Source organism: Geotrypetes seraphini, chromosome 11 (assembly GCF_902459505.1).
Source record: "Geotrypetes seraphini chromosome 11, aGeoSer1.1, whole genome shotgun sequence".
NCBI lineage: Eukaryota > Metazoa > Chordata > Amphibia > Gymnophiona > Dermophiidae > Geotrypetes > Geotrypetes seraphini.
The window spans coordinates 2795167-2814713 of NC_047094.1; the positions used below are offsets into that span (position 1 = coordinate 2795167).

The 19547-nt window shown below is 43.8% G+C and overlaps 1 protein-coding gene across 2 annotated transcripts in view; it reads right to left on the reverse strand.

The window, feature by feature from the left end:
• PRKCB (protein kinase C beta) overlaps positions 1 to 19547 on the reverse strand; it is a 209194-nt gene that overhangs the window by 52499 nt on the left and 137148 nt on the right. The window contains exon 9 of one of the 2 annotated variants that reach the window (XM_033914499.1): positions 12753 to 12896. The exons of the other annotated variant lie outside the window; for it this stretch is intronic. Coding sequence (XP_033770390.1) covers positions 12753 to 12896 — 144 coding nt within the window. The remainder of the gene's footprint in view (positions 1 to 12752; positions 12897 to 19547) is intronic. 2 annotated transcript variants of the gene reach the window in all.

Here is a 19547-nt window from a genome sequence, read left to right on the forward strand (position 1 = left end):
AGGCAACATTTGAATTTTACAGCCAAGAAATTCCTTTTGTTTATTCTTTAGAAATAGTCTCAATAACCAAGATTTATCAATAGAAAGAGCCAAAGTGGCTACTAATGTTGCAGGTGTTACCACTTCCTTATCTGACTTCTCCAGAATCTCTGTAATATTCATTACTTGTCCTTCAGTAGGCTCAGATTGCTGTTGGTGCGGAATTTTGCTGGGGAGATAATAAACTTGGACAAATGGTGGAAGATTACCTTCTGGAACTTCCAAAATTTCTAATAAATTTCTCCTGAGCATATCTCTAGGTGTTACCATAGTTATTCTTGGAAAATTTATCAATCTCAAATTATTACTACATGCCTGATTTTCTAATGACTCCACTTTTCTTCTAAGATTCAAGTTGTCTTTAATTATAGCTTCCTGGAGTTGTTTTATTGAAACCATATCCTGCTAAGTCTTTTCAAGTAAACTATTAGAAGAAGTCATATCCAATTTTAATTTTTCTAATTCTTCTGAGTGGCAGACAAGTTTATTTTCAATCTGTTGAAAATTGGGACTAATTACCTTCCCAAAATTTGCTAGCAGGTCCCAGAGGGCTTCTAAGGTCACCTCAGCAGGTCTATCCCAAAATTAGCTTGTATTGTAGTGCAGAGTCTCTCACCTTCCTTGGTTTGTTCTGGTTTATGTTCCTTCTGGTTCAATCCTCCTCTGGGTATTGTAGATCCCACAGAGTCTTCCCTGGAGGTTGCCCGAACCAGGATCTCCATTTCCAAGCTTCCTTGTGTTAAGTTGTCTGCCTCTGGGGAAAGTAATACCCCTTCTTCTGGGGTTTCCTGACCCCTGGGTGAGCTGGCCAACTGTGGTGGAGGTTGCGGTGCTCTAACATCCGGGCTAAGGGTGGTGTTTGGCCCAAGAGGAGTCCCGTCGGTCTCACTCACACCCAGGATCCTCAGTGGGCTAACATTTGGATTCGCAGCAGCAGCTCCCTGCATCCTCCGAAGAAGTTCTTCAATGTTGTCGAGGGATGCCAACTCGGAGCGCCGCGAGGCGCCAGCAGCGCTCCTGCCTCTCCTCTTCGGCATCATGTTGCGTAAACAGGTACGAACAGGACAGGAACTGCAGTCTCCAGCCAAAAATCATGTAACTAGAAGAGCTTCAATCGGCGGCGTGTACCCAATCACTTAGGCAGCGGCCATCTTGGATCCCCCCTCTTTAATTTCTTGACTACTCTACCAGGTTCTCTTAACTTTTTCAGATATTTTTGCCCATCTCCCTCTTTCTGCAATCTTTTGTAGTGTATGAAAGCTAACCTTTTTCAGCTCCTACTTTTGAGAAGCAAAGTGGTCTTTTGTTCTTACAAAATGGTTAGCTCCTCACAGATTTCCCCACTACCTTTTTTCATCGTCCAAATGTTCCCATCCTTGACGTAATCCCCCATGAGTAAAGTTAGTTGTTGTTTTTTAGTCTAGACCCTGCACTTTCATATCTGCACCTGTCTTAATATTAAACCAGACCATCCAGTGATCGCCCACGATAACATCAGAAACACTCTCTCCATTCAAAAGCACTAAATCCAGTATGGCTCCATCACTAACTGGATCTCCCTACTTCTAGACGAGCACCCACTAGGGATACTCTAATTAACATTTGACATATTAGTAGTACTGCTCCTTTGGTAGCTATATTTTGAATGTCTTCAATTAAATCTCTATCTATTTCTTTTGCCAATATAAATACGTACATTTTTTTCATCTTCTCTGTTTGATCTGGGGTTCATTCAGCATTTTCCCTGGCAGTGCTGTAGATGTCATTTAACAAGATCGCATCCAAAGGAAAGAAAACAGATTGTTTTTGTCTGTCATGCTTCTGTTCCTCAATTTCCACATTATCCACTAATTGATCCTGTCATGCCAGTTTTGATGGAAGCCTGGCACTTGGGTGATATCTTTGGCACTAAGATACCGGTGAAGAGACATTCAAAGCTCTTGTCAGCAGTACATTTTACAACTGCGATGATTAGAAAGATTAAAACTTTTACTTTGTCTGGATGTTTTTAGAAATGTGCTGAAAGTCTTATTGTTGCAAATAACCGATTACTGTAATCCTGTAATTTTGGCCTCCCATTGATGTCTCTAAAAGCTTTACAACTTGTTTAAAATGCTATAGCTCAGCTTCTGTCTGGCTGCTCTGAGTCACATACTGCGTTGGCTTCTTATTATCTGGTGATTATGTCCTAAATTTATAAGGTTTTGAAAGGAACTATTTCACTTTTCCTATAAATGTTCCAATTGATTGAGAATCATTTGATCTTAGGTAGGATAGGAGGTTTGTGCCAAAAGACGTATGAGGAGAGACTGGAAGCCCTGAATATATATACCCTAGAGGAAAGGAGAGACAGGGGAGATATGATTCAGACGTTGAAATACTTGAAGGGTATTAACGTAGAACAAAATCTTTTCCAGAGAAAGGAAAATGGTAAAACCAGAGGACATAATTTGAGGTTGAGGGATGGTAGACTCAAGAGCAATGTAAGGAAATTCTACTTTACGGAGAGGGTGGTGGATGCCTCGAATGTGTTCCCGAGAGAGGTGGTGGAGATGAAAACGGTGACAGAGTTCAAAAAAGCGTGGGATGTACACGGAGGATCTAGAATCAGAAAATAATAGTAAATATTGAAGAACTAAGGCCAGTACTGGGCAGCCTTGCATGGTCTGTGTCTGTATATGGCCATTTGGTGGAGGATGGGTTAAGAAAGGCGTCAATAGCTGGGATGGTGTAGATTGGCTGGAGTGAGCTATGATGGAGACTTCAATAGTTGGAAAGCAAGCACAGTACCGGGTAGAGCTTTGGATTCTTACCCAGAAATAGCTAAGAAGAAATTTTTTTTTAATTGAATCAGGTTGGGCAGACTGGACCAGTGGCGTACCTAGGGTATGTGGCACCCGGGGCCCATCATTTTTTGACACCCCCCCCCCCCCATGTAAAAATATATTTTTTGTAATGACCATGAAACGGAATAAATGGTCAGAATAGAAACAGGCAGTGAAAATTTTCTTATATTCCAAACATAAAATAACATAAATTATGTCTGAATTGTCATGACATCAGAAGTACATATGGAGTAGTTGCAGGTGATGCTTGGGACAGTTCTGATTGTGTTAGTTCGGTTTTATGTGTTTTTTGAATAGAAGGGTTTTTATTTCTTTTTGAAGGTTTTGCAGTCTGTGGTCGATGTCAATTGGTTGTAGGGTTTGGGGTCGAGTGTTGCAGCTCGAATGGCTAGGAGGTTGTCGAACAGTTTTTTTCTTTTGACGTTTTTGGTTGGAGGGTGTGTGAATGGTGCACAAGTTCTCCTATGTCTGTTTGAAGTGGATTGAATTATTTAGCTGAAGAAATTAGTTACCCCCCCATTCCACACACATTAATTCTCTTCCATTTTTGTTCCCATTATAAAAAAACACTGATAAGTTCCCAGAAAAAAAATACATTAAAATAAGAAGTGAAAACAAAGGCCCCTACAGATGAGAACATAACATAAGAATAGCCTAACTGGGTCAGACCAATGGTCCATCATGCCCAGTAGCCCATTCTCATGGTAGCCAATCCAGGACACTAATACCTGGTCAAAACCCAAAGAGTAGCAACATTCCATGCTACCGATCCAGGGCAAGCAGACTCTTCCCCCATGTCTTAATAACAGATTATGGACTTTTCCTCCAGGAATTTGTCCAAATCTTTCTTAAAACCAGCTACACTATCTGCTTTTACCATAACTTCTGGCCACTTCATTTTTAAGTTTAGATCTTTCCTTTCAAACAGAGACCTTGCTAGATGTCAAATACAGCACAAGGTAACTTCACATGGACTTAGCTGTGCAGGAAATGTGAATCTCCTCATACACCCACCATATAGTGCAAAAATGTGCAAAGGTCTGTTTATTTCTTTCGATCACTACATAGCCTAATGCCACACAAGCAGTGCTGTACAAACATATTCTGTAGGTCAATGCTAAGGATAACAAAGTTTCCTTCCTTGGACCAGAAGGAGATACTGATAAACCACTGGAAGAGATTCCAAAACAACACCCAAAGACCCACTCAGAACCAGTTGAGTGGAGTGGACTAACTGGGGGGTGGAAATGGGCCCAGAGTTTGCTCAGCAGAATTTCCCAGACCACCTCTTCCTCTCAAACATTGACACGCTGCCACCACCACCACTAGGAACAACTTACTGGGTAGGCCAGCTATGCTATAAACTTTATAAAACACATTATTATATTTTATTATAAAGCACATATTTTAACTGAACTCTCTGACATTCTCAGCCTTTCCATTCACAAAAATAGAAGGAAGAAAAGTTCCCATTTCCTGCTGTCTCATGTCCCCGGCCTATACAATATTTTTTTTCTGCAGACCCTTCAAAAGTCTGACCAAATCCTCGTTTCACTTGCATTATAAAGTACTGAGGATGCCATCTCTCCCCAATCCCAGGTCCTAAAGTCTAAGACAGTAGCGCAAACTAATGCTGCCAGATTCAGGAAAAAAAATTTAGATTTGATTCATCCTAATGAATTGATTTTTCAATTCGATTTTCCTGCCCAGTTGGGTGATTTTTTTCAAAACTCCTGGTGGGTTTTATAGCTTTTTCACTCCCTTTGGCTTCTCCTAACCACACTGGCGCTGTGGTGTAAATAAAATAAAGAAACAAAAAGGACTTTTCCTCTCTCTGTTAAATCCTAGCTCACGTTTGCAACACCAGCTCTGGCAGGATACACATTTCAAATCTGACATATTATAATCACAAAACAGAAAATAAAATTAATTTTTCTACCTTTTGTTGTCTGGTTATATTTCAAATCTTGTTGGTCCAAGGCTCTGGTTTTCTTCTGATAACTTGCTTGCCAGGGTCTCCTTCTTTCTTCTTTCTGCATGCTAACCATCCATCTGCCAACTCTGTCCTCCCTTTCCATTTCCCTTCCCTCCCCAGGAAGTCTGGTATCTTTCCTTTTTTTTTATCTCCCTCCACAGATCCACCTTTTCTTAACTACCCTTTCATCCGGCATCTCCCCTCCTTCCCCACCACCCCAGAGTCCACCATCTCTCCCTTTCTTTTCCCAATTACCCTCCTATCCAGTATCTCTATCCCTCCTCCACACCATCCCTTGTGTCCAATTTCTCTCCCTTTCTGTTCCTTCCCTCCCTAAATCCCATGGTCCATCATCTCTCTCCCTCTCCTCTATTTTCAGACCCATTATTTCTTCCTCTCCCCCAAAGTTTGGCATATGCACGTCTCTTTGAACACCCCCTTCCCTCCGTGTACTTCTAAACCAGGGTCCCCCCCAAAGGCCTGTCCCCCCTTAAAGGTCTGCCTGTCCCCCCTTGAAGGCCTGCACCCCCCTTGAAGGCCTGTCCCCCCCTTGAAGGCCTGTCCCCCCCCTTGAAGGTCTGCACCCCCCCAGAAGGCCTGTCCCCCCCCGAAGGTCTGTCCCCCCCCTTGAAGGCCTGTCCCCCCCCCTTGTAGGCCTGTCCCCCCCTTGTAGGCCTGTCCCCCCTTGAAGGTCTGTCCCACCCCCTTGTAGGCCTGTCCCCCTCCCGAAGGCCTGTCCCCCCCTTGAAGGCCTGCACCCCCTTGAAGGTCTGCACCTCCCCCGAAGGCCTGTCACCCCCCGAAGGCCTGTCCCACCCCCTTGAAGGCCTGTCCCCCCCTTGTAGGCCTGCCTGCCTGTCCCCCCCCTCGAAGGCCTGCACTCCCTTGAAGGTCTGCACCCCCCCTGAAGGCCTGCACCCCCCCCGAAGGCCTGCACCACTTCAAAGGCCTGTCCCCCCCCTTGTAGGCCTGTCCCACCCCCTTGTAGACCTGTCCCCCCCTTGAAGGCCTGCCTGCCCCCCCCTTGAAGGTCTGCACCCCCCGAAGGCCTGTCGCCCCCCTGAAGGCCTGCCTCCCCCCTTGAAGGCCTGCCTGTCCCCCCCCTTGAAGACCTGTCCCCCCTTGAAGGCCTGCTTGCCTGCCTGTCACCCCCCTCCCCCTTGAAAGCCTGCCTGCCTGCCCGCCCGCCCCACCCTGAAGGCCTGATGCCCCAACCCACCCCGTAGGACCGCTCGCCCCCCTGGCCTCCCCGCACCACCTATGAAGCAGCACCACCTATGCTCCCAGCCTTGCCGTTCAGTCCCCCCCCCCACCACCACTCCCAAAGGACCGCTCGCCCCACTGACCTTCCTGCACCACCTATGAAGCAGCCGCAGCAGGATCGCGACATCAGTGATCCCTGCGCTGCTTCCTGTGCCGCGGTCCCGCCCCTCTTCTGACATCAGAGGAGGGGCAGGACCGCGGCGCAGGAAGCAGCGTCCAAGCAGCTCAGGGATCGCTGACGTCGCGATCCTGCTGCGGGCTGCTTCACAGGTGGTGCAGGAAGGTCAGTGGGGCGAGCTGTCCTTCGGGGGTGGGGGGGGGGACTGAACGGCAAGGCTGGGAGCACCCCCTCAGGGCTGGAACCCGGGGCGGACCGTCCCTCCCGCCTTCCCCCTTGGTACGCCACTGGACTGGACGGACCATTCGGGTCTTTATCTGCCGTCATCTACTATGTTACTATGTTTTCCACCTCCTGTGAACCCGTTTTAAACCTTTCAATAACTGGCATACAAATAACATTTTTTTAAACTCTGATTTGGTTATATAGAACTCTCTACATCCCCAGCGCAATTTTATTGCATTTATTAAAAATAAGATGACATTTTTTCACCCAAGTTTTTATGTCTTTTATCAATTTAGTTTTATTTGGTTAGTATTATGTTCTGTCATTTTAAATGTATTTTGGGGCTCATTTTCAAAGCATTTAGATTTCTAAAGTTTCTCTTCATGTCATTGTATGGTTTTGTGCTCGGTTAATTTGTTAAGATGTTTATTTCTATGTGTATATTTTTATCTCGTACCCCACTTAGAATTATAAAATAGAGTGGGCAATAAATATTTTTTATTATAAATTTATATTAAAGTTACAGGAAAACAACATGTAAATACAAGAAAAATCATTCTCAAAGTTCCAAAGGAAATGCAACTTAAATTCAAGTCCACATCATGGGAAATACCTTACAATACTACTGGAATCATCCAAATTTAGAAAATAAAAGGTTTAAATCAGGCTAATAAATTATATACGGGTACAAGTGGATCGATTTTTCACTCTGTCAAAAATTACAAAGACTAGGGGACACTTGATGAAGTTACAGGGAAATACTTTTAAAACCAATAGGAGGAAATACTTATTGAATAGTTAGGCTCTGGAGTCTAATCTAATCAGGATTTCTTAATTGCACTTTTCCAGTTCAGGTTCAAGGTGATTTACAGGTTGAGGTCCATGTAGCAACATGGGAAAATTTTATAGTATAGAAGGAAGGTACAATACATTACTAGGGAAGGTTACATTGTTACAGGAAGGGAAACAACTAAGATACTGTGTGTAGGAGTGATGCACAGTCAAGGAGGGAGTGCAAAGACTAAGTTGCAAGGAGTTTGTTAAATAAGTAGGTTTTTGGCATTTTTCTGAATATGAGATAGTTTGGTTCTGTTCTTATGGGGGGTGGGAGAAAGTTCCAGGTTCTTGTGGCAATATACATAAAGAGGCTGTTGAAAATTTGCTTGTATTTCATTCCTTTGGATGAAGGGATGATCAGATGGTGAGTGTTGCTTACCCTGGCTGAGGCGAAGGAGGAAAAGGAGAACAGGTGGGTTGTGTGCTCTGGAGCATTGGTGTCTTATGCATGAGAGTTTGAACATGATCCAGGCCACTGCCAGAGGATGTGGTAAGAACAATTAATGTAGCTAGTTTTAAAAAAGGTTTGGACAAGTTCATGGAGAAAAAGGCCATAGTCTGCTATTGACACATTTGAGGGAAGCCAGTGCTTGAGCTGGGATTGGTAGCATGGAATATTGCTACTATTTGGAGTTTTGGAAACTTGAATACTCTTTGAGATTCTGGATTGTTGCTACCAGATGGACCATTGGTCTGACCCAGTAAAGCTATTCTTATGTTTTTATCTGTCCTCAAAAGTTAAAGATAAGAAAAGGAATCAGTTGCGGTCTGATTTCTCCTTCACAGGTTAAGGAAACTTCAGAAGAAAAGATACACTTATCATTAACCCTTTTGACTTTAACTATTACTACTATTTATCATTTCTATAGCGCTGAAAGGTGTACAAAGCGCTGTCCGTTTAACATGTAATAGACAGTCCCTGCTCAGAAGAGCTTACGTTCTAATTTGGACAGACAGACAGGACCATCTCAGGGTTTGGGAGTTTCTGGCAGAAGAAATGATATGATGGGTAAAGGTATCGAACAGTGAGTGGGAGCACAGAGTTGCAAGCAGAGTGAAGAAAAGCTTCCTTATGAAGCTGGGGAGGTCTGTCCACAACACATTTTCTTTTGGAAAACAAGCCTTCTGCTCCTCTGTAAAGTAACTAACAACATAGTCCATTTATTAATACCATCTTGGGATCATCCAGGTTATCGGATTCTGGAAACTGACTTGGTGGATTCTAAGCCTTTTAACCTTCTGTTCTTCAATTTTTCCTTTGTCATGCCTCTGCTCTGTCTGGCTTTGGTCATTCATCTCCTCTCATGGACCCGTCAACCCTTGTCTGGCTTGTTGTCAGTTTGAAGAAAACAAGAACTGATCATAAGACATGAAGAAGTCTAAGAAAGTCAGGCGGCCTGGTGTGTTTCAAAGGTTCAAAACCTCTGAGAAAAGAGGGAGAGGCAGCATCTCATAACGAGCACCAATTAACATATTTATAACTGTTCATTCCATTACGTTTTTCCCAGTTTAGTCTTTTCTTTACAGGTCTCTAGGAGTTATTCTCTCAGTCTATGTAAGATATTTAAAAGGAGGGAGCTTCAGAGACTAGTAAACAGTCTTGCCTTCACTCCTGGCTTTTCCTGAGTCGTGGAGAACTAGTACAGAAGAAAGAAGATGGTCCTCTAGTGTTTGATTTCTGCCTGTTAGTTGTCAAAGTGACACCTTTCAAAGTGGGAAGTTGCATCGGGCAGAATGCACAAGCTGCAAACATGGGTTATCTAACGTCGGTCCTCGAGGGTTGTAATCCAGTCAGGTTTTCAGGGTTTCCCCAATGAATTTGCATGAGATCTATTTGCATGCACTGCTTCCATTGTATTTCATGCATATTCATTGGGGAAATCCTGAAAACCCGACCTAGCGAGGGCTGCCGTAGACTGAGTGGCTTAGTGACTGGCCGCTAGTTCTGAGACCATCACTGCAGAATCTGAAAACCTCAAATCAGACAGACTAAACGAAGGAGATGGGAAATGCTTTAGTGCTGACAGCGAGGCAGGAGGCATTGAGGAAAAAAAAGAGTCATGGATCAATTAAATATTCTCCATTTCTTGCCAATCCTTGCAATGAATCACTTGAGCTCCCAACACCTCACGTATTTCTATATTTCCCAAATAATAGACTGCAACAGTATAACAGTGGAGCACAATCTTGAACAAGGCTGTGATCAGATGAATACCTGAGCTCTGCCAGTGACTGGGCCCTATTCCTGCTTAGTCTATTCATGAGCCCAAACGTACTCTCGCTCTTTGCGTTTAATGGGAGGTTTTGGGACAGAGAGGTTTCAGAGCACAGAGTGAAAGATCATATTGGTAATGAGACCCTTGGAAGAGGGGGAAAAGGATGTGGACCACCTTTAAACCGTATCTCAATGCATATAATATGTAAACTTGACTAGGACAGGGTAAGGAAAAGTACTCATTTCTAAGACACAGGGGCTGTAGATCTGATTCAAGCCCTGTTGCTTTCACAGCATACCGAAATCCAATCATTCTCAAGCATCTGGACATGTCTCTGTCTGTGACTGCCACACTTGAAAGCAATATTTGTACTCACCCAGCAGCTAATGTTCCCTGGGCAGATGACTGGATGCAATTAATGAGGCATGGCCGACAGGGTGTTTACAGTTTAACAAACAGCTCGGAGGCCTCTTGTCCAGACGTTTGATGCCAAAACAATAACGAAGAATTTCAAAGGCGTATCTTATGAGTCTTTTCCAAGGAAAGGGATCTGACCACATGTAAGAAGTCGTCAGCAGGTTTCTTGCTTGTGTTGGCATAAATTCTATGTTTTTCATAAAATGTGACTTCTCTCACCTCTGCTGCGAAATAATAGTTCGACTCTGTCCTTTATCATTAATTAGATGCCAAAGCTGGTCTGTCTGCTCCACTGACCTCTGAGTATAATTACCACCGTCCCTGCTGCTGAAGCCTGATCATTACCATCTCACACTATTCCCATTTTACCCCTGCAGTACTCCATGGAGAGATCACAACGAGTAAGGGGTTATAGTCTACTACTGCTACCATTCCACCTCCATACAGCAGGGGCTGTCAGCCCAAGACTGAGCGGACTACATGTCCCAGACTGCACTGGGAAGTGCTGAGCTACCTTAACAAGGTAACCCTGCAAAGTCAGGAGGTGAGACTCAGCCTAGGTGTTTATCTGTCACAGAGGAAAATCATTTGAGGAGATGCCCATGAGAGAGAAAAATCTCTGAGGCAGGAAGGTGTCCCGGGGAGAGAGAAAGTTCCTTTTTCCTAGCTGTAGGCCGAGGGAGCCTTGGAAAGATTTGGGACATGTGCAAGAACCTCCAGGGGTAACTGGTCTCTACTGAAACAGGGTAAGCCAAGCCCATAAGGAGAATAATTGTGGAAGTGACTTAAGGCTATGAAAACTAAGCAATTGTTTGTGCCTTTCCTGAGGCTGTGAGGAAACAGACTCAGGCCTCTAGAAAAATAAAAGCTTTCTGGCCGTTGTACCTTTTCACAGTGGTTGTTTGTGGTGTGGGCAGGGCTCCGGGTGAGTCTGGGCAGGGTTCTGCTACAGTGCAATCCTAGTCCGTACATCTCAAAAAAAGATTGAGAAGGGTGGCAAAATCCTGAATAGATCATCAAAGAGTACAAAAATGAGAGAATGCTCTATGACCTTACATAGAGGCACATTTAAAACAGATAGTTACGCACTGGAACTCACTGCTACAGGAAGTGGTAAAAGCAGCTGTAGCTGGGTTTAAAAAAGGTTTGGTCAAATTCCTGGAGGGAAAGTCCATAACCTGGAGGAAAAGCACTGCCTATCCCTGAAGTTAAGTAACCTGAAATCTTGGCAACAGACCCTTGATCGGATCCAGTAGGCCAACTCTGCTTTTCTTATGGTGCTTTCTTTCTGTGTTCACTCCTACACAAAACCCTTAGCCGGTTAACTTTGGAGTTTTATGATTTAGCTTGCTTAAATTCAGCTGCATTAGTTATTTTTTCGTCCCCAGAGACAATGAAGTGTTAACTGACTTGTCCGAGATCACAAGGTGCAGCCGTGGGATTTGAACCTGGGCTTTGTGGGTTTTCTAAACACTTTGCTCGCACTGCCTCCTCCTTCAGTCATATCATCCCTGTTTGCTCCAAAGACCAACGAGATGCGATGAGAAGATGACAGATAGCAACTGTGCAGAAAATCAGGCCCAGGCCAGGTTATCACCAGAGAGCAATTCTAGGAAAAAAAAAAGTGTCTCAACCAATAGAAATCTGACTATTACTGTATAGGCAAAAAGCTTCAGAGATGATCCCATCAAACACACGCTCACACATATGCCCACCCTCCTCCCTAGAGAACCTTCCAGGATACACCTGCACATGGGTTAGGGTTTATTTTGCTTAACATACTGCCTTTCACAGGGTACCTGCAAATGTTCCATTGAAGAGCAAGGAAAGGAACTACAATGATGATAGGAAAAGACACAGGGGGAGAAAAAGAAGAAACACTGCTGCAATCAGGAAAATGACTTCTAAGAGAACAGAAACCGAGAAGTCTAAAGAGCTGCTTTAAATCCTGGGAAGTACAAAAAGAGGTGCGAAACAGAAAAAAGCAGTTTTGGTTGGGGGTTTTCTTATCCTAATCTGCCACTTGACATGTTCTGTGTGGACAGTGAAGTAGACAGTTCAGCCAAGGTTAGGTTCTAATTCAGGGGTGCAAATTCTTTGCTGAAATTTGGCCTCCTCTTTCTAAACTAAACTAAACCAAACCTTAGGTTTCTATACCGCGCCATCTCCGCGAGCGCAGAGCTCGGCACGGTTTACAGAGTTAAGAGGAAAGGAACTGCAATGAGGGATAAAGGAGAGGGACTAAGAGGAAAGAGAGGGACAGAATAATGGAGAACGGGAGGTGATTAGATTTTTGCAAAGAGCCAAGTTTTCAAGTGTTTGCGGAAGAATTGGAAGGAGCTTGAGTTTCTGAGTGGGGATGGGAGGTTGTTCCAGAGTTCTGTGGTTCTAAAGGGGAGAGATGTTCCAAGTTTTCCTGCGCGGGATATACCTTTTATAGAGGGGAATGATAGTTTCAGTTTTGGGGAGGGTCTGGTGGAGTGGGGGTTTGAGGAATTCCAAAAGAGTGGGATAACGGGAGGAAGGACGCCATGTAGGATCTTGAAGGCTAAGCAGGCACATTTAAAGAGGACTCTGGAGTATACTGGGAGCCAGTGAAGCTTGGAGAGGAGTGGGGAGACGTGATCGAACTTGCCTTTTGCAATATCAGGGCTTTATTTTTAGGGGGATCAGTTAATAAAACACATTTTCACTTCCAGTTTACACTTGAGCTCTGTGTTTCCTTCTCCACCAGAAACCTTTCCACATTACTTCGGCCAGCTCCCCCCAGACACAAGCACAGGCTCCGAACAGCACCTGCTCGGGCTATACTGCACCTTTCCAAAACTTCCTTTGCCCAGCACTTTCAGAAAGTTAAAGTCTGTCAGCTTCATTCGGTCCCGGTTTCCATTGCTGTCATATCTGGCTAACGCATTGGCTTTCTCATCTGCTGCCTTGGACCCTGGACCAATTTTGGCTCTCTGAAAAAAGAAGACGACATACGATTCAATTAAGTGCACAGCGAAGGCTTTGTTATTCAGCACAGAAAGCAATGTCTCATGGAGGGGAGCAACTTCCCAGGCAACCATCCCTTTGTGCACTCTTCATTTTTAAAATCTGGTCACTTCCCACTGCAGGGCCACGGATCTCTTACCACGAGCCTTCAATCACCACTACTCCATCCGGGGACACTGTTTTGGACATCTAGGGGGAGGGGAGTTGAGGGTGCTGTGGCTCTTTGTCCTGGTGCAGGGCTGTACGTGGAGGGCATGAGGGTGGAACAGATTTAAGAGGGAGAGGGTGAGGAGGGAGATCAAACATAATGGGGGGGGGTGTCAGGAAAGGGATCAGAACAGTTGGGAGGGAGAAACATGATTTGAGGGTACATCATCATGGAATATTAGGTTCTACAGGTACCACATGGGCTTTGCATTAACTCTGTCCCAGGGTCAATACAAACAGTTACTGACCTCCAAGGTCCCCTGGATGTTACATTACATTACATTAGTGATTTCTATTCCGCCAATACCTTGCAGTTCAAGGCGAATTACAAAAGAAGTTATCTGGCCATTTTCAGAGGAACTGAAGAGAAGAGCGAGTTGTTTCAGAGAATTGGGAAGAGCCTTGTGGTGTTCTAGGTAGCAGATCTCTCTCCCAACATTGACCCATGGCCATGATCGTTTCTTCCCCTTCTGCACTGGGGGATGAATGTCTGCCCAAATTACACTCCCCCCTCTTGCCAGAATCATGTCCTTCAGTTTTAGATGCTTTTACCTTGGCTTTGTAAAATCAGGATGTGGACAGTCATATAGTATGGATGTCTACAGCACAACTAGTGCTTTTATGCGTTTTCAGTGTTAATTCTGGGTAACACAGTGTTTAGGTACAGAAATAGTCTTGTGGGCAATTTCATTCAACTTATGCCTTAAGCAGAGGTATTCCTGAGGGTGGGGAGGGGTTAGCACTTCAATCCAGATCAAAAAATCACACCTCTCCTGTCTGCCCATCTATTATTTCTTCCTCTCCCTTAGAGATCCTGCTAGAGGTTCATTTGTTTCCACCACCTCCATCAGGCCACACCTTTACCACCCTTTTGTGAAGAAGTATTTGCTCAAGTTACTCCTTTATCCTATGCCCTCTCATTCCAGAGTTTCCTTTCCATTGAAAGAGACTTGCCTCGTGTGCATTTACACCATGTAGGTATTCCAACATCTCGATCATATCTCCCTCTCCCACCTTTCTTCCACAGTATACATATTGAGATTTTTCAGTCTGTCCCCATACACCTTATGATGAAGGCCACCGACTATTTTAGTAGCCTTCTTCTAGACCAGTACTATTCAGCGGCCTGCGGTCTGGACACAATAATCGACTGTCGGCTCCCTTTCTGCGGTCTTTTCTTCTATTCAAAGCCATGGGTGGTGGCTCCTCACGTGATCTATGCCTGCGTCAGAAGCCTCTCTGATGTCACGACAAGGGAGCCGACACTTGATCATCACATCCAGGGAAGGAGGGAGGGAGAGATGGGGAAGAAAAATTCTGCTGCTGCATGTGGGGAGGGGGAAAGAGAAATGCTGCTGCTGCACAGGGAAGGGGGAAGAGAAATGCTGCTGCTGCACCCAATTGGGGAGAGAGAGGGAAGGAGGGTGAAGGAAGACAAGGGAGAGGAGAGGAATGAGAGATGCCAAGTCCGAGGGAAGGAAAGGCAAGGAGATACCAGATCATGGAGGGTCACACACGATGAGCTTCTTGAAACACAGAAAGAGCTCAGACCCTCCAACACAATCCTTGACCCCTGCCCATCCAGCCTCCTTCCGTCCATTGAAGACGCCTGGGCAGAATCCATCCTCCCCATCATAAACACATCCCTATCAATGGGGAAAGTTCCACTCAGCTGGAAATCTGCCATAATTAAGACTGCCCTCCAAAAACCAACCCTTGACCCAAACGACCCTAGCAACTACCGACCAGTCTTGAACCTCCCTTTTGTCTCCAAGCTCTTGGAAAGATAGTGTTCCACTGACTGCTACTATTCATAGAAGAGCAAAGAGACCTAGCCCTTTCCCCCTTCCAATCAGGTTTCCGAGCGGGCCATAGCACAGAGTCGGTTCTCCTTGACATCATTGACGACAGTTGGTCAATGCTTGACAAAGGGAACAATGCCCTACTAGTGGCTACTAGACTTAAGCACTGCTTTTGACACCATTGATCACCAACTCCTACTGAACCGACTCACAGACCTCAGAATCAATAACACTGCTCATCAGTGATTCGCCTCCTTCCTCCACCAGAGGACACTAAAGTGTCCTACTAGGCCCAACAAATCTGAACCTAAATCCATCAAATATAGAGTCCCCCAGGGTGTCCTACTGTCCCCATTCAACCTGTACATCAGACCAGTCATTGATATTGCCCAGAAATACAGCATTAAAATCCACTCCTATGCTGATGACTTGCAACTACTGCTCCCACTAGGTAAAAACCGATCTGCTCAACTCACTAATCTCCAACACTGCCTCTCTGACATGAAGAACTGGATAACGGCCAACAAACTCCAGTAGAATTTCTCCAAGTCTGAACTCCTCTGGATCTGAAAGAAAAGCACCAGTTTTACCCGCCCAACGCTAACCTGGGAATCAACCTCCCTAACAGCAGAGGACCAAGTGCGCAGCCTTGGAGTGACTCTGGATGGCCACCTGTCTCTCTCCGCCCACATCTCGCAGGTGGTCTCCACTTTCTTTTACTACCTGCGCCAACTACGAAGGATCAAACCATACCTCTCTAAACCTGACCAAGCTCAATTCATCTATGCTTACATACTGTCTAGAATGGACTACTACAACTCCCTATTTAATGGCATCACCAAAAAGGAACTCAAATGCCTCCAGCGGGTCCAAAACTCAGAAATCCGCTTCCTATATGGGCTCTACTACTGCAACCCCACCTCACTGGCTCTCCATGTGGAACACTGGCTACCCGTCAGAAAACGCTGCATATTCAAGGCCCTGGTAATAGCTCACAAAAGGTTTCACAACATAACCCCTACCTACCATGTGTCTTCATTACTCAAAGAATTACATTGGCTTCCAGTTCAACTTTGAATTCAATTCAAGTGCATTTGCATTGCATTTAAGATCCTATTTGGTATTTTCATGACTCTTGTTCCCTTAGATTGGAATATATACATATCTCATCTCGCAAGAAACTCTCAAAAACTGAAAGTTTCTTTTTCCTTCTCTTAAGGGTAAGTTTAAATCTCTCAGAAAATGTAGTCACTCTTTCTCCTTCAAATTGATGGAGCTTTGGAATAACGTGCCACTTTCACTAAGAAGTTTAAGTCCCTTTCTACCATTTCAGAAAGCTCTGAAGACAATCCTATTTGCCAAACATTTCAGAAATTAGTCATTTCAATCCTTTTTCTTTTATTCAGCTTGTTCTTCTTATGTATTGTTTTTCTTATTGTTAATTGAGTCGAGCTCCTATTGGTGATGACCCGGTCTACAAATGTCAGTTTTTGTTTAGTTTACATTATATCCAAACTACATCACCCCCTCTGCTCTGAAGCAGAGCCAACTAAGCATCCCCTGGGAAGATCTCTCCAGGTTGAAACAGCTCATAGGCGCTTCTACAGCCACTCTATACCTCGGCTTTGGAACCAGCTTCCTGAACAAATAAGATCCGAAGTGCAATAAAGACCCTCCCCTTCAACTAAACGGACACCAGCAGACAGACCCCTCTTTGTATCATCCTTCCTATCTACTCTATGTCTTTGCCCACTCATGTCCCTGATTTTCTGTGATTGTTTAATTTTACTGTGAATGTTTTTGTTGTAACCCGTTCTGGGAGGACGGGATAGAACTTGAAATAAATAAATAAAATGTTCAGCTCACTTTTATTACATAGAGCAGATATTTCCATTTCTAGAGACATTTCTTTGTTACTTAACAAAGGAGGACATTATCAACATGAGCTACTGTTAAGATATGTTATTTTACTGTTATTCCTAGTTATTAGTAACTAGGTTTCATCGCTTAAAATGGGACGTCTGCTAAACTATCACTAGTTAGTGGTGAAAAGTTTTGTATGGGTCTGCTCCAATTGATTTAATGATCAATTTGTTATGAAAGAATTGGTTAGATCAAGGAGAGATGAGAAGTGATTCACATACCTTCCAATAAAGGGGATCAGGTGACTAAAGATGTTAGAAGGCTTGTTATACTTTCAGTCAGCAAAATTAGACTCAGATATTGCTAGAATTTTATTTACCGTGCCCGATTATAAAACCTCTGTTATTCAGGAAATATGTCAAGCAATGTCAACTTAATAATTGTTTTTTTTATATATACTGTGATATCATAATGCCTCATTCCACCAGTGATGTCATGTTGGCTGCATTGTCCTATACTTGGCTCACTTCTGATATTGTGATGTCATAATGCCTCATTCCACCAATAAGAGCCAACCTCATTAGTGATGTCACAATGGCTCACTTTTATTACATAGAGCAGTGATTTCCATTTCTAGAGCCCTTTCTTTTTCTTGAATAAAGGGGGATTTTATCAACATGGGCAGCTGGCTTGAGAAAGGGGTGGGTGGGTGAGTTAAAGTAGGATTGTGAAAATGTAGCCATACATCTGTAACTTAGGCAATGGAGGATGAAGTGAGTTGCCCAAAGATCTCAAGGAGTGTCAACTGGATCTGAAACAGCTGGATCCTCTAAACATGGCTTGATCTCTGAGCCTGACTCACATCCTCCTGCAGAGGGAAAGCAAGCTAGGATCATCTCATTCTCTTTTAGTTATTAAAATATACACTCTTTCTTTCAAAGTCAAATACAGAGCAGGGTCTCTCTCTTGGGCTGGAATCTTACAATTCATTCCATTTTAATATTTAGATGGCAATGGTATTGTGGAGTCTGCTCAGAGTTTGGTCTACCATGAAATTCCATTAAAATATACAAAAATCTGATCAAAGAAAAACGCACTAAGCATTATGCGAAAAAAATTGGTACCTCAAAAATAAACAGCAAAGAATTGTTCAAACTAGTAAAAACAATAACCGATACAACACAAATACTGAAAAAGGACAATGAGCCCACTCCATCGGCACAAACCCTAGCCAACTACTTTCAAAATAAAATTGCGGAGTTAAGAGCAACTCTACCCACAACCACAACAAATGCTCTTCACTACCTCGAACCCCATGACCAAGACACCAGAGTAGACATGATATGGGACCACCTCGATTACCCTGACTGGCATCAGTTCCTAAACTTATTCAATAAGTACACCAAATCTAACTGCCTACTTGACGCATGCCCCCCAAAAATCATGACAGTTGCCCCTCCAGAATTTAAAAAGGAACTATTCGCATGGCTAACATCCGCCCTTACAAGCGGAACATTAAACAAAAAAATGGGTCACATACTAATCACTCCAATCCCCAAAGATCGGAAAACCTCTTCAGCTTTGACATCCAATTTCAGACCCATAGCAAGCATTCCCCTCTTCACAAAGATACAGGAAGGATTGGTCAACCTTCAACTAGTAAACTACCTGGACAAATTTAACATCCTTAGTGAACACCAATCAGGATTCAGGAAAGGATACAACACAGAAACTGTCTTAGCCTCCTTACTGAATCACCTTTATGATCTCTTTAGCAAGGGCAAAAGCGCACTGATCCTACAATTAGACCTCAGCAGCGCGTTCGACTTGGTAGACCATGAAATCATGCTGCTGTGCCTTGAAGTAATGGGAATCTCTGGAAAGGCAAATAAATGGTTCCAAGAATTCCTAATAAACAGATCCTACCAAGTAATCAGCAACGAAAACTACTCCAAACCATGGAAAAACCCTTCAGGTGTACCTCAAGGTTCCCCCCTATCGCCCACCCTTTTCAATATCTACATTGCCTCCTTAGGTCTCCTCCTACAAAAACTCAACTTAATATACTACATTTACGCAGACGACATATCCATTCTAATCCCCATAAATGACATCACAAAAGAAATTGTAGACAACCTCTCAAACATAATGACCGAAATCGATAAATGGATCACTAATTTCAAACTAAAACTAAACGCAGAGAAAACAAAAGTCTTTCTGGCTAGTCCTAATGACAAAATCACGAGAACATCGATAAAAATAAACAATCACGAATACCCAATTTCCAAAAACATAAAAATACTCGGTATCACCCTAGACACTCATCTAACTATGACTGACCACACAAACTCACTAGTGAAAAAATGTTTTTACACGCTATGGAAACTAAGGACCATAAAAAAATACTTTGACCCAACGTCATTCAGGTTGCTGGTACAGGCACTGATCCTATCCATTCTTGACTACTGCAACATCATCTACCTGGGCATCCCACAAAAAACAATAAAAAAACTGAGATTAATACAAAACACTGCTGTTCGCCTAATTTTCGGACTAAGAAAAAACGACCACATCAGCCCCTACTATAAAAAGCTGCACTGGCTTCCAATAGAAGCGCGAATACTATTCAAATTTGCTTGCACCTGTTTCAGGCAAGCCTGGGGACTAGCACCTTCATACCTGCAAACTCACTTCATCCTGCACAACCCCACACGAGCAACCAGAAACAAAAACATCTTTGCATAC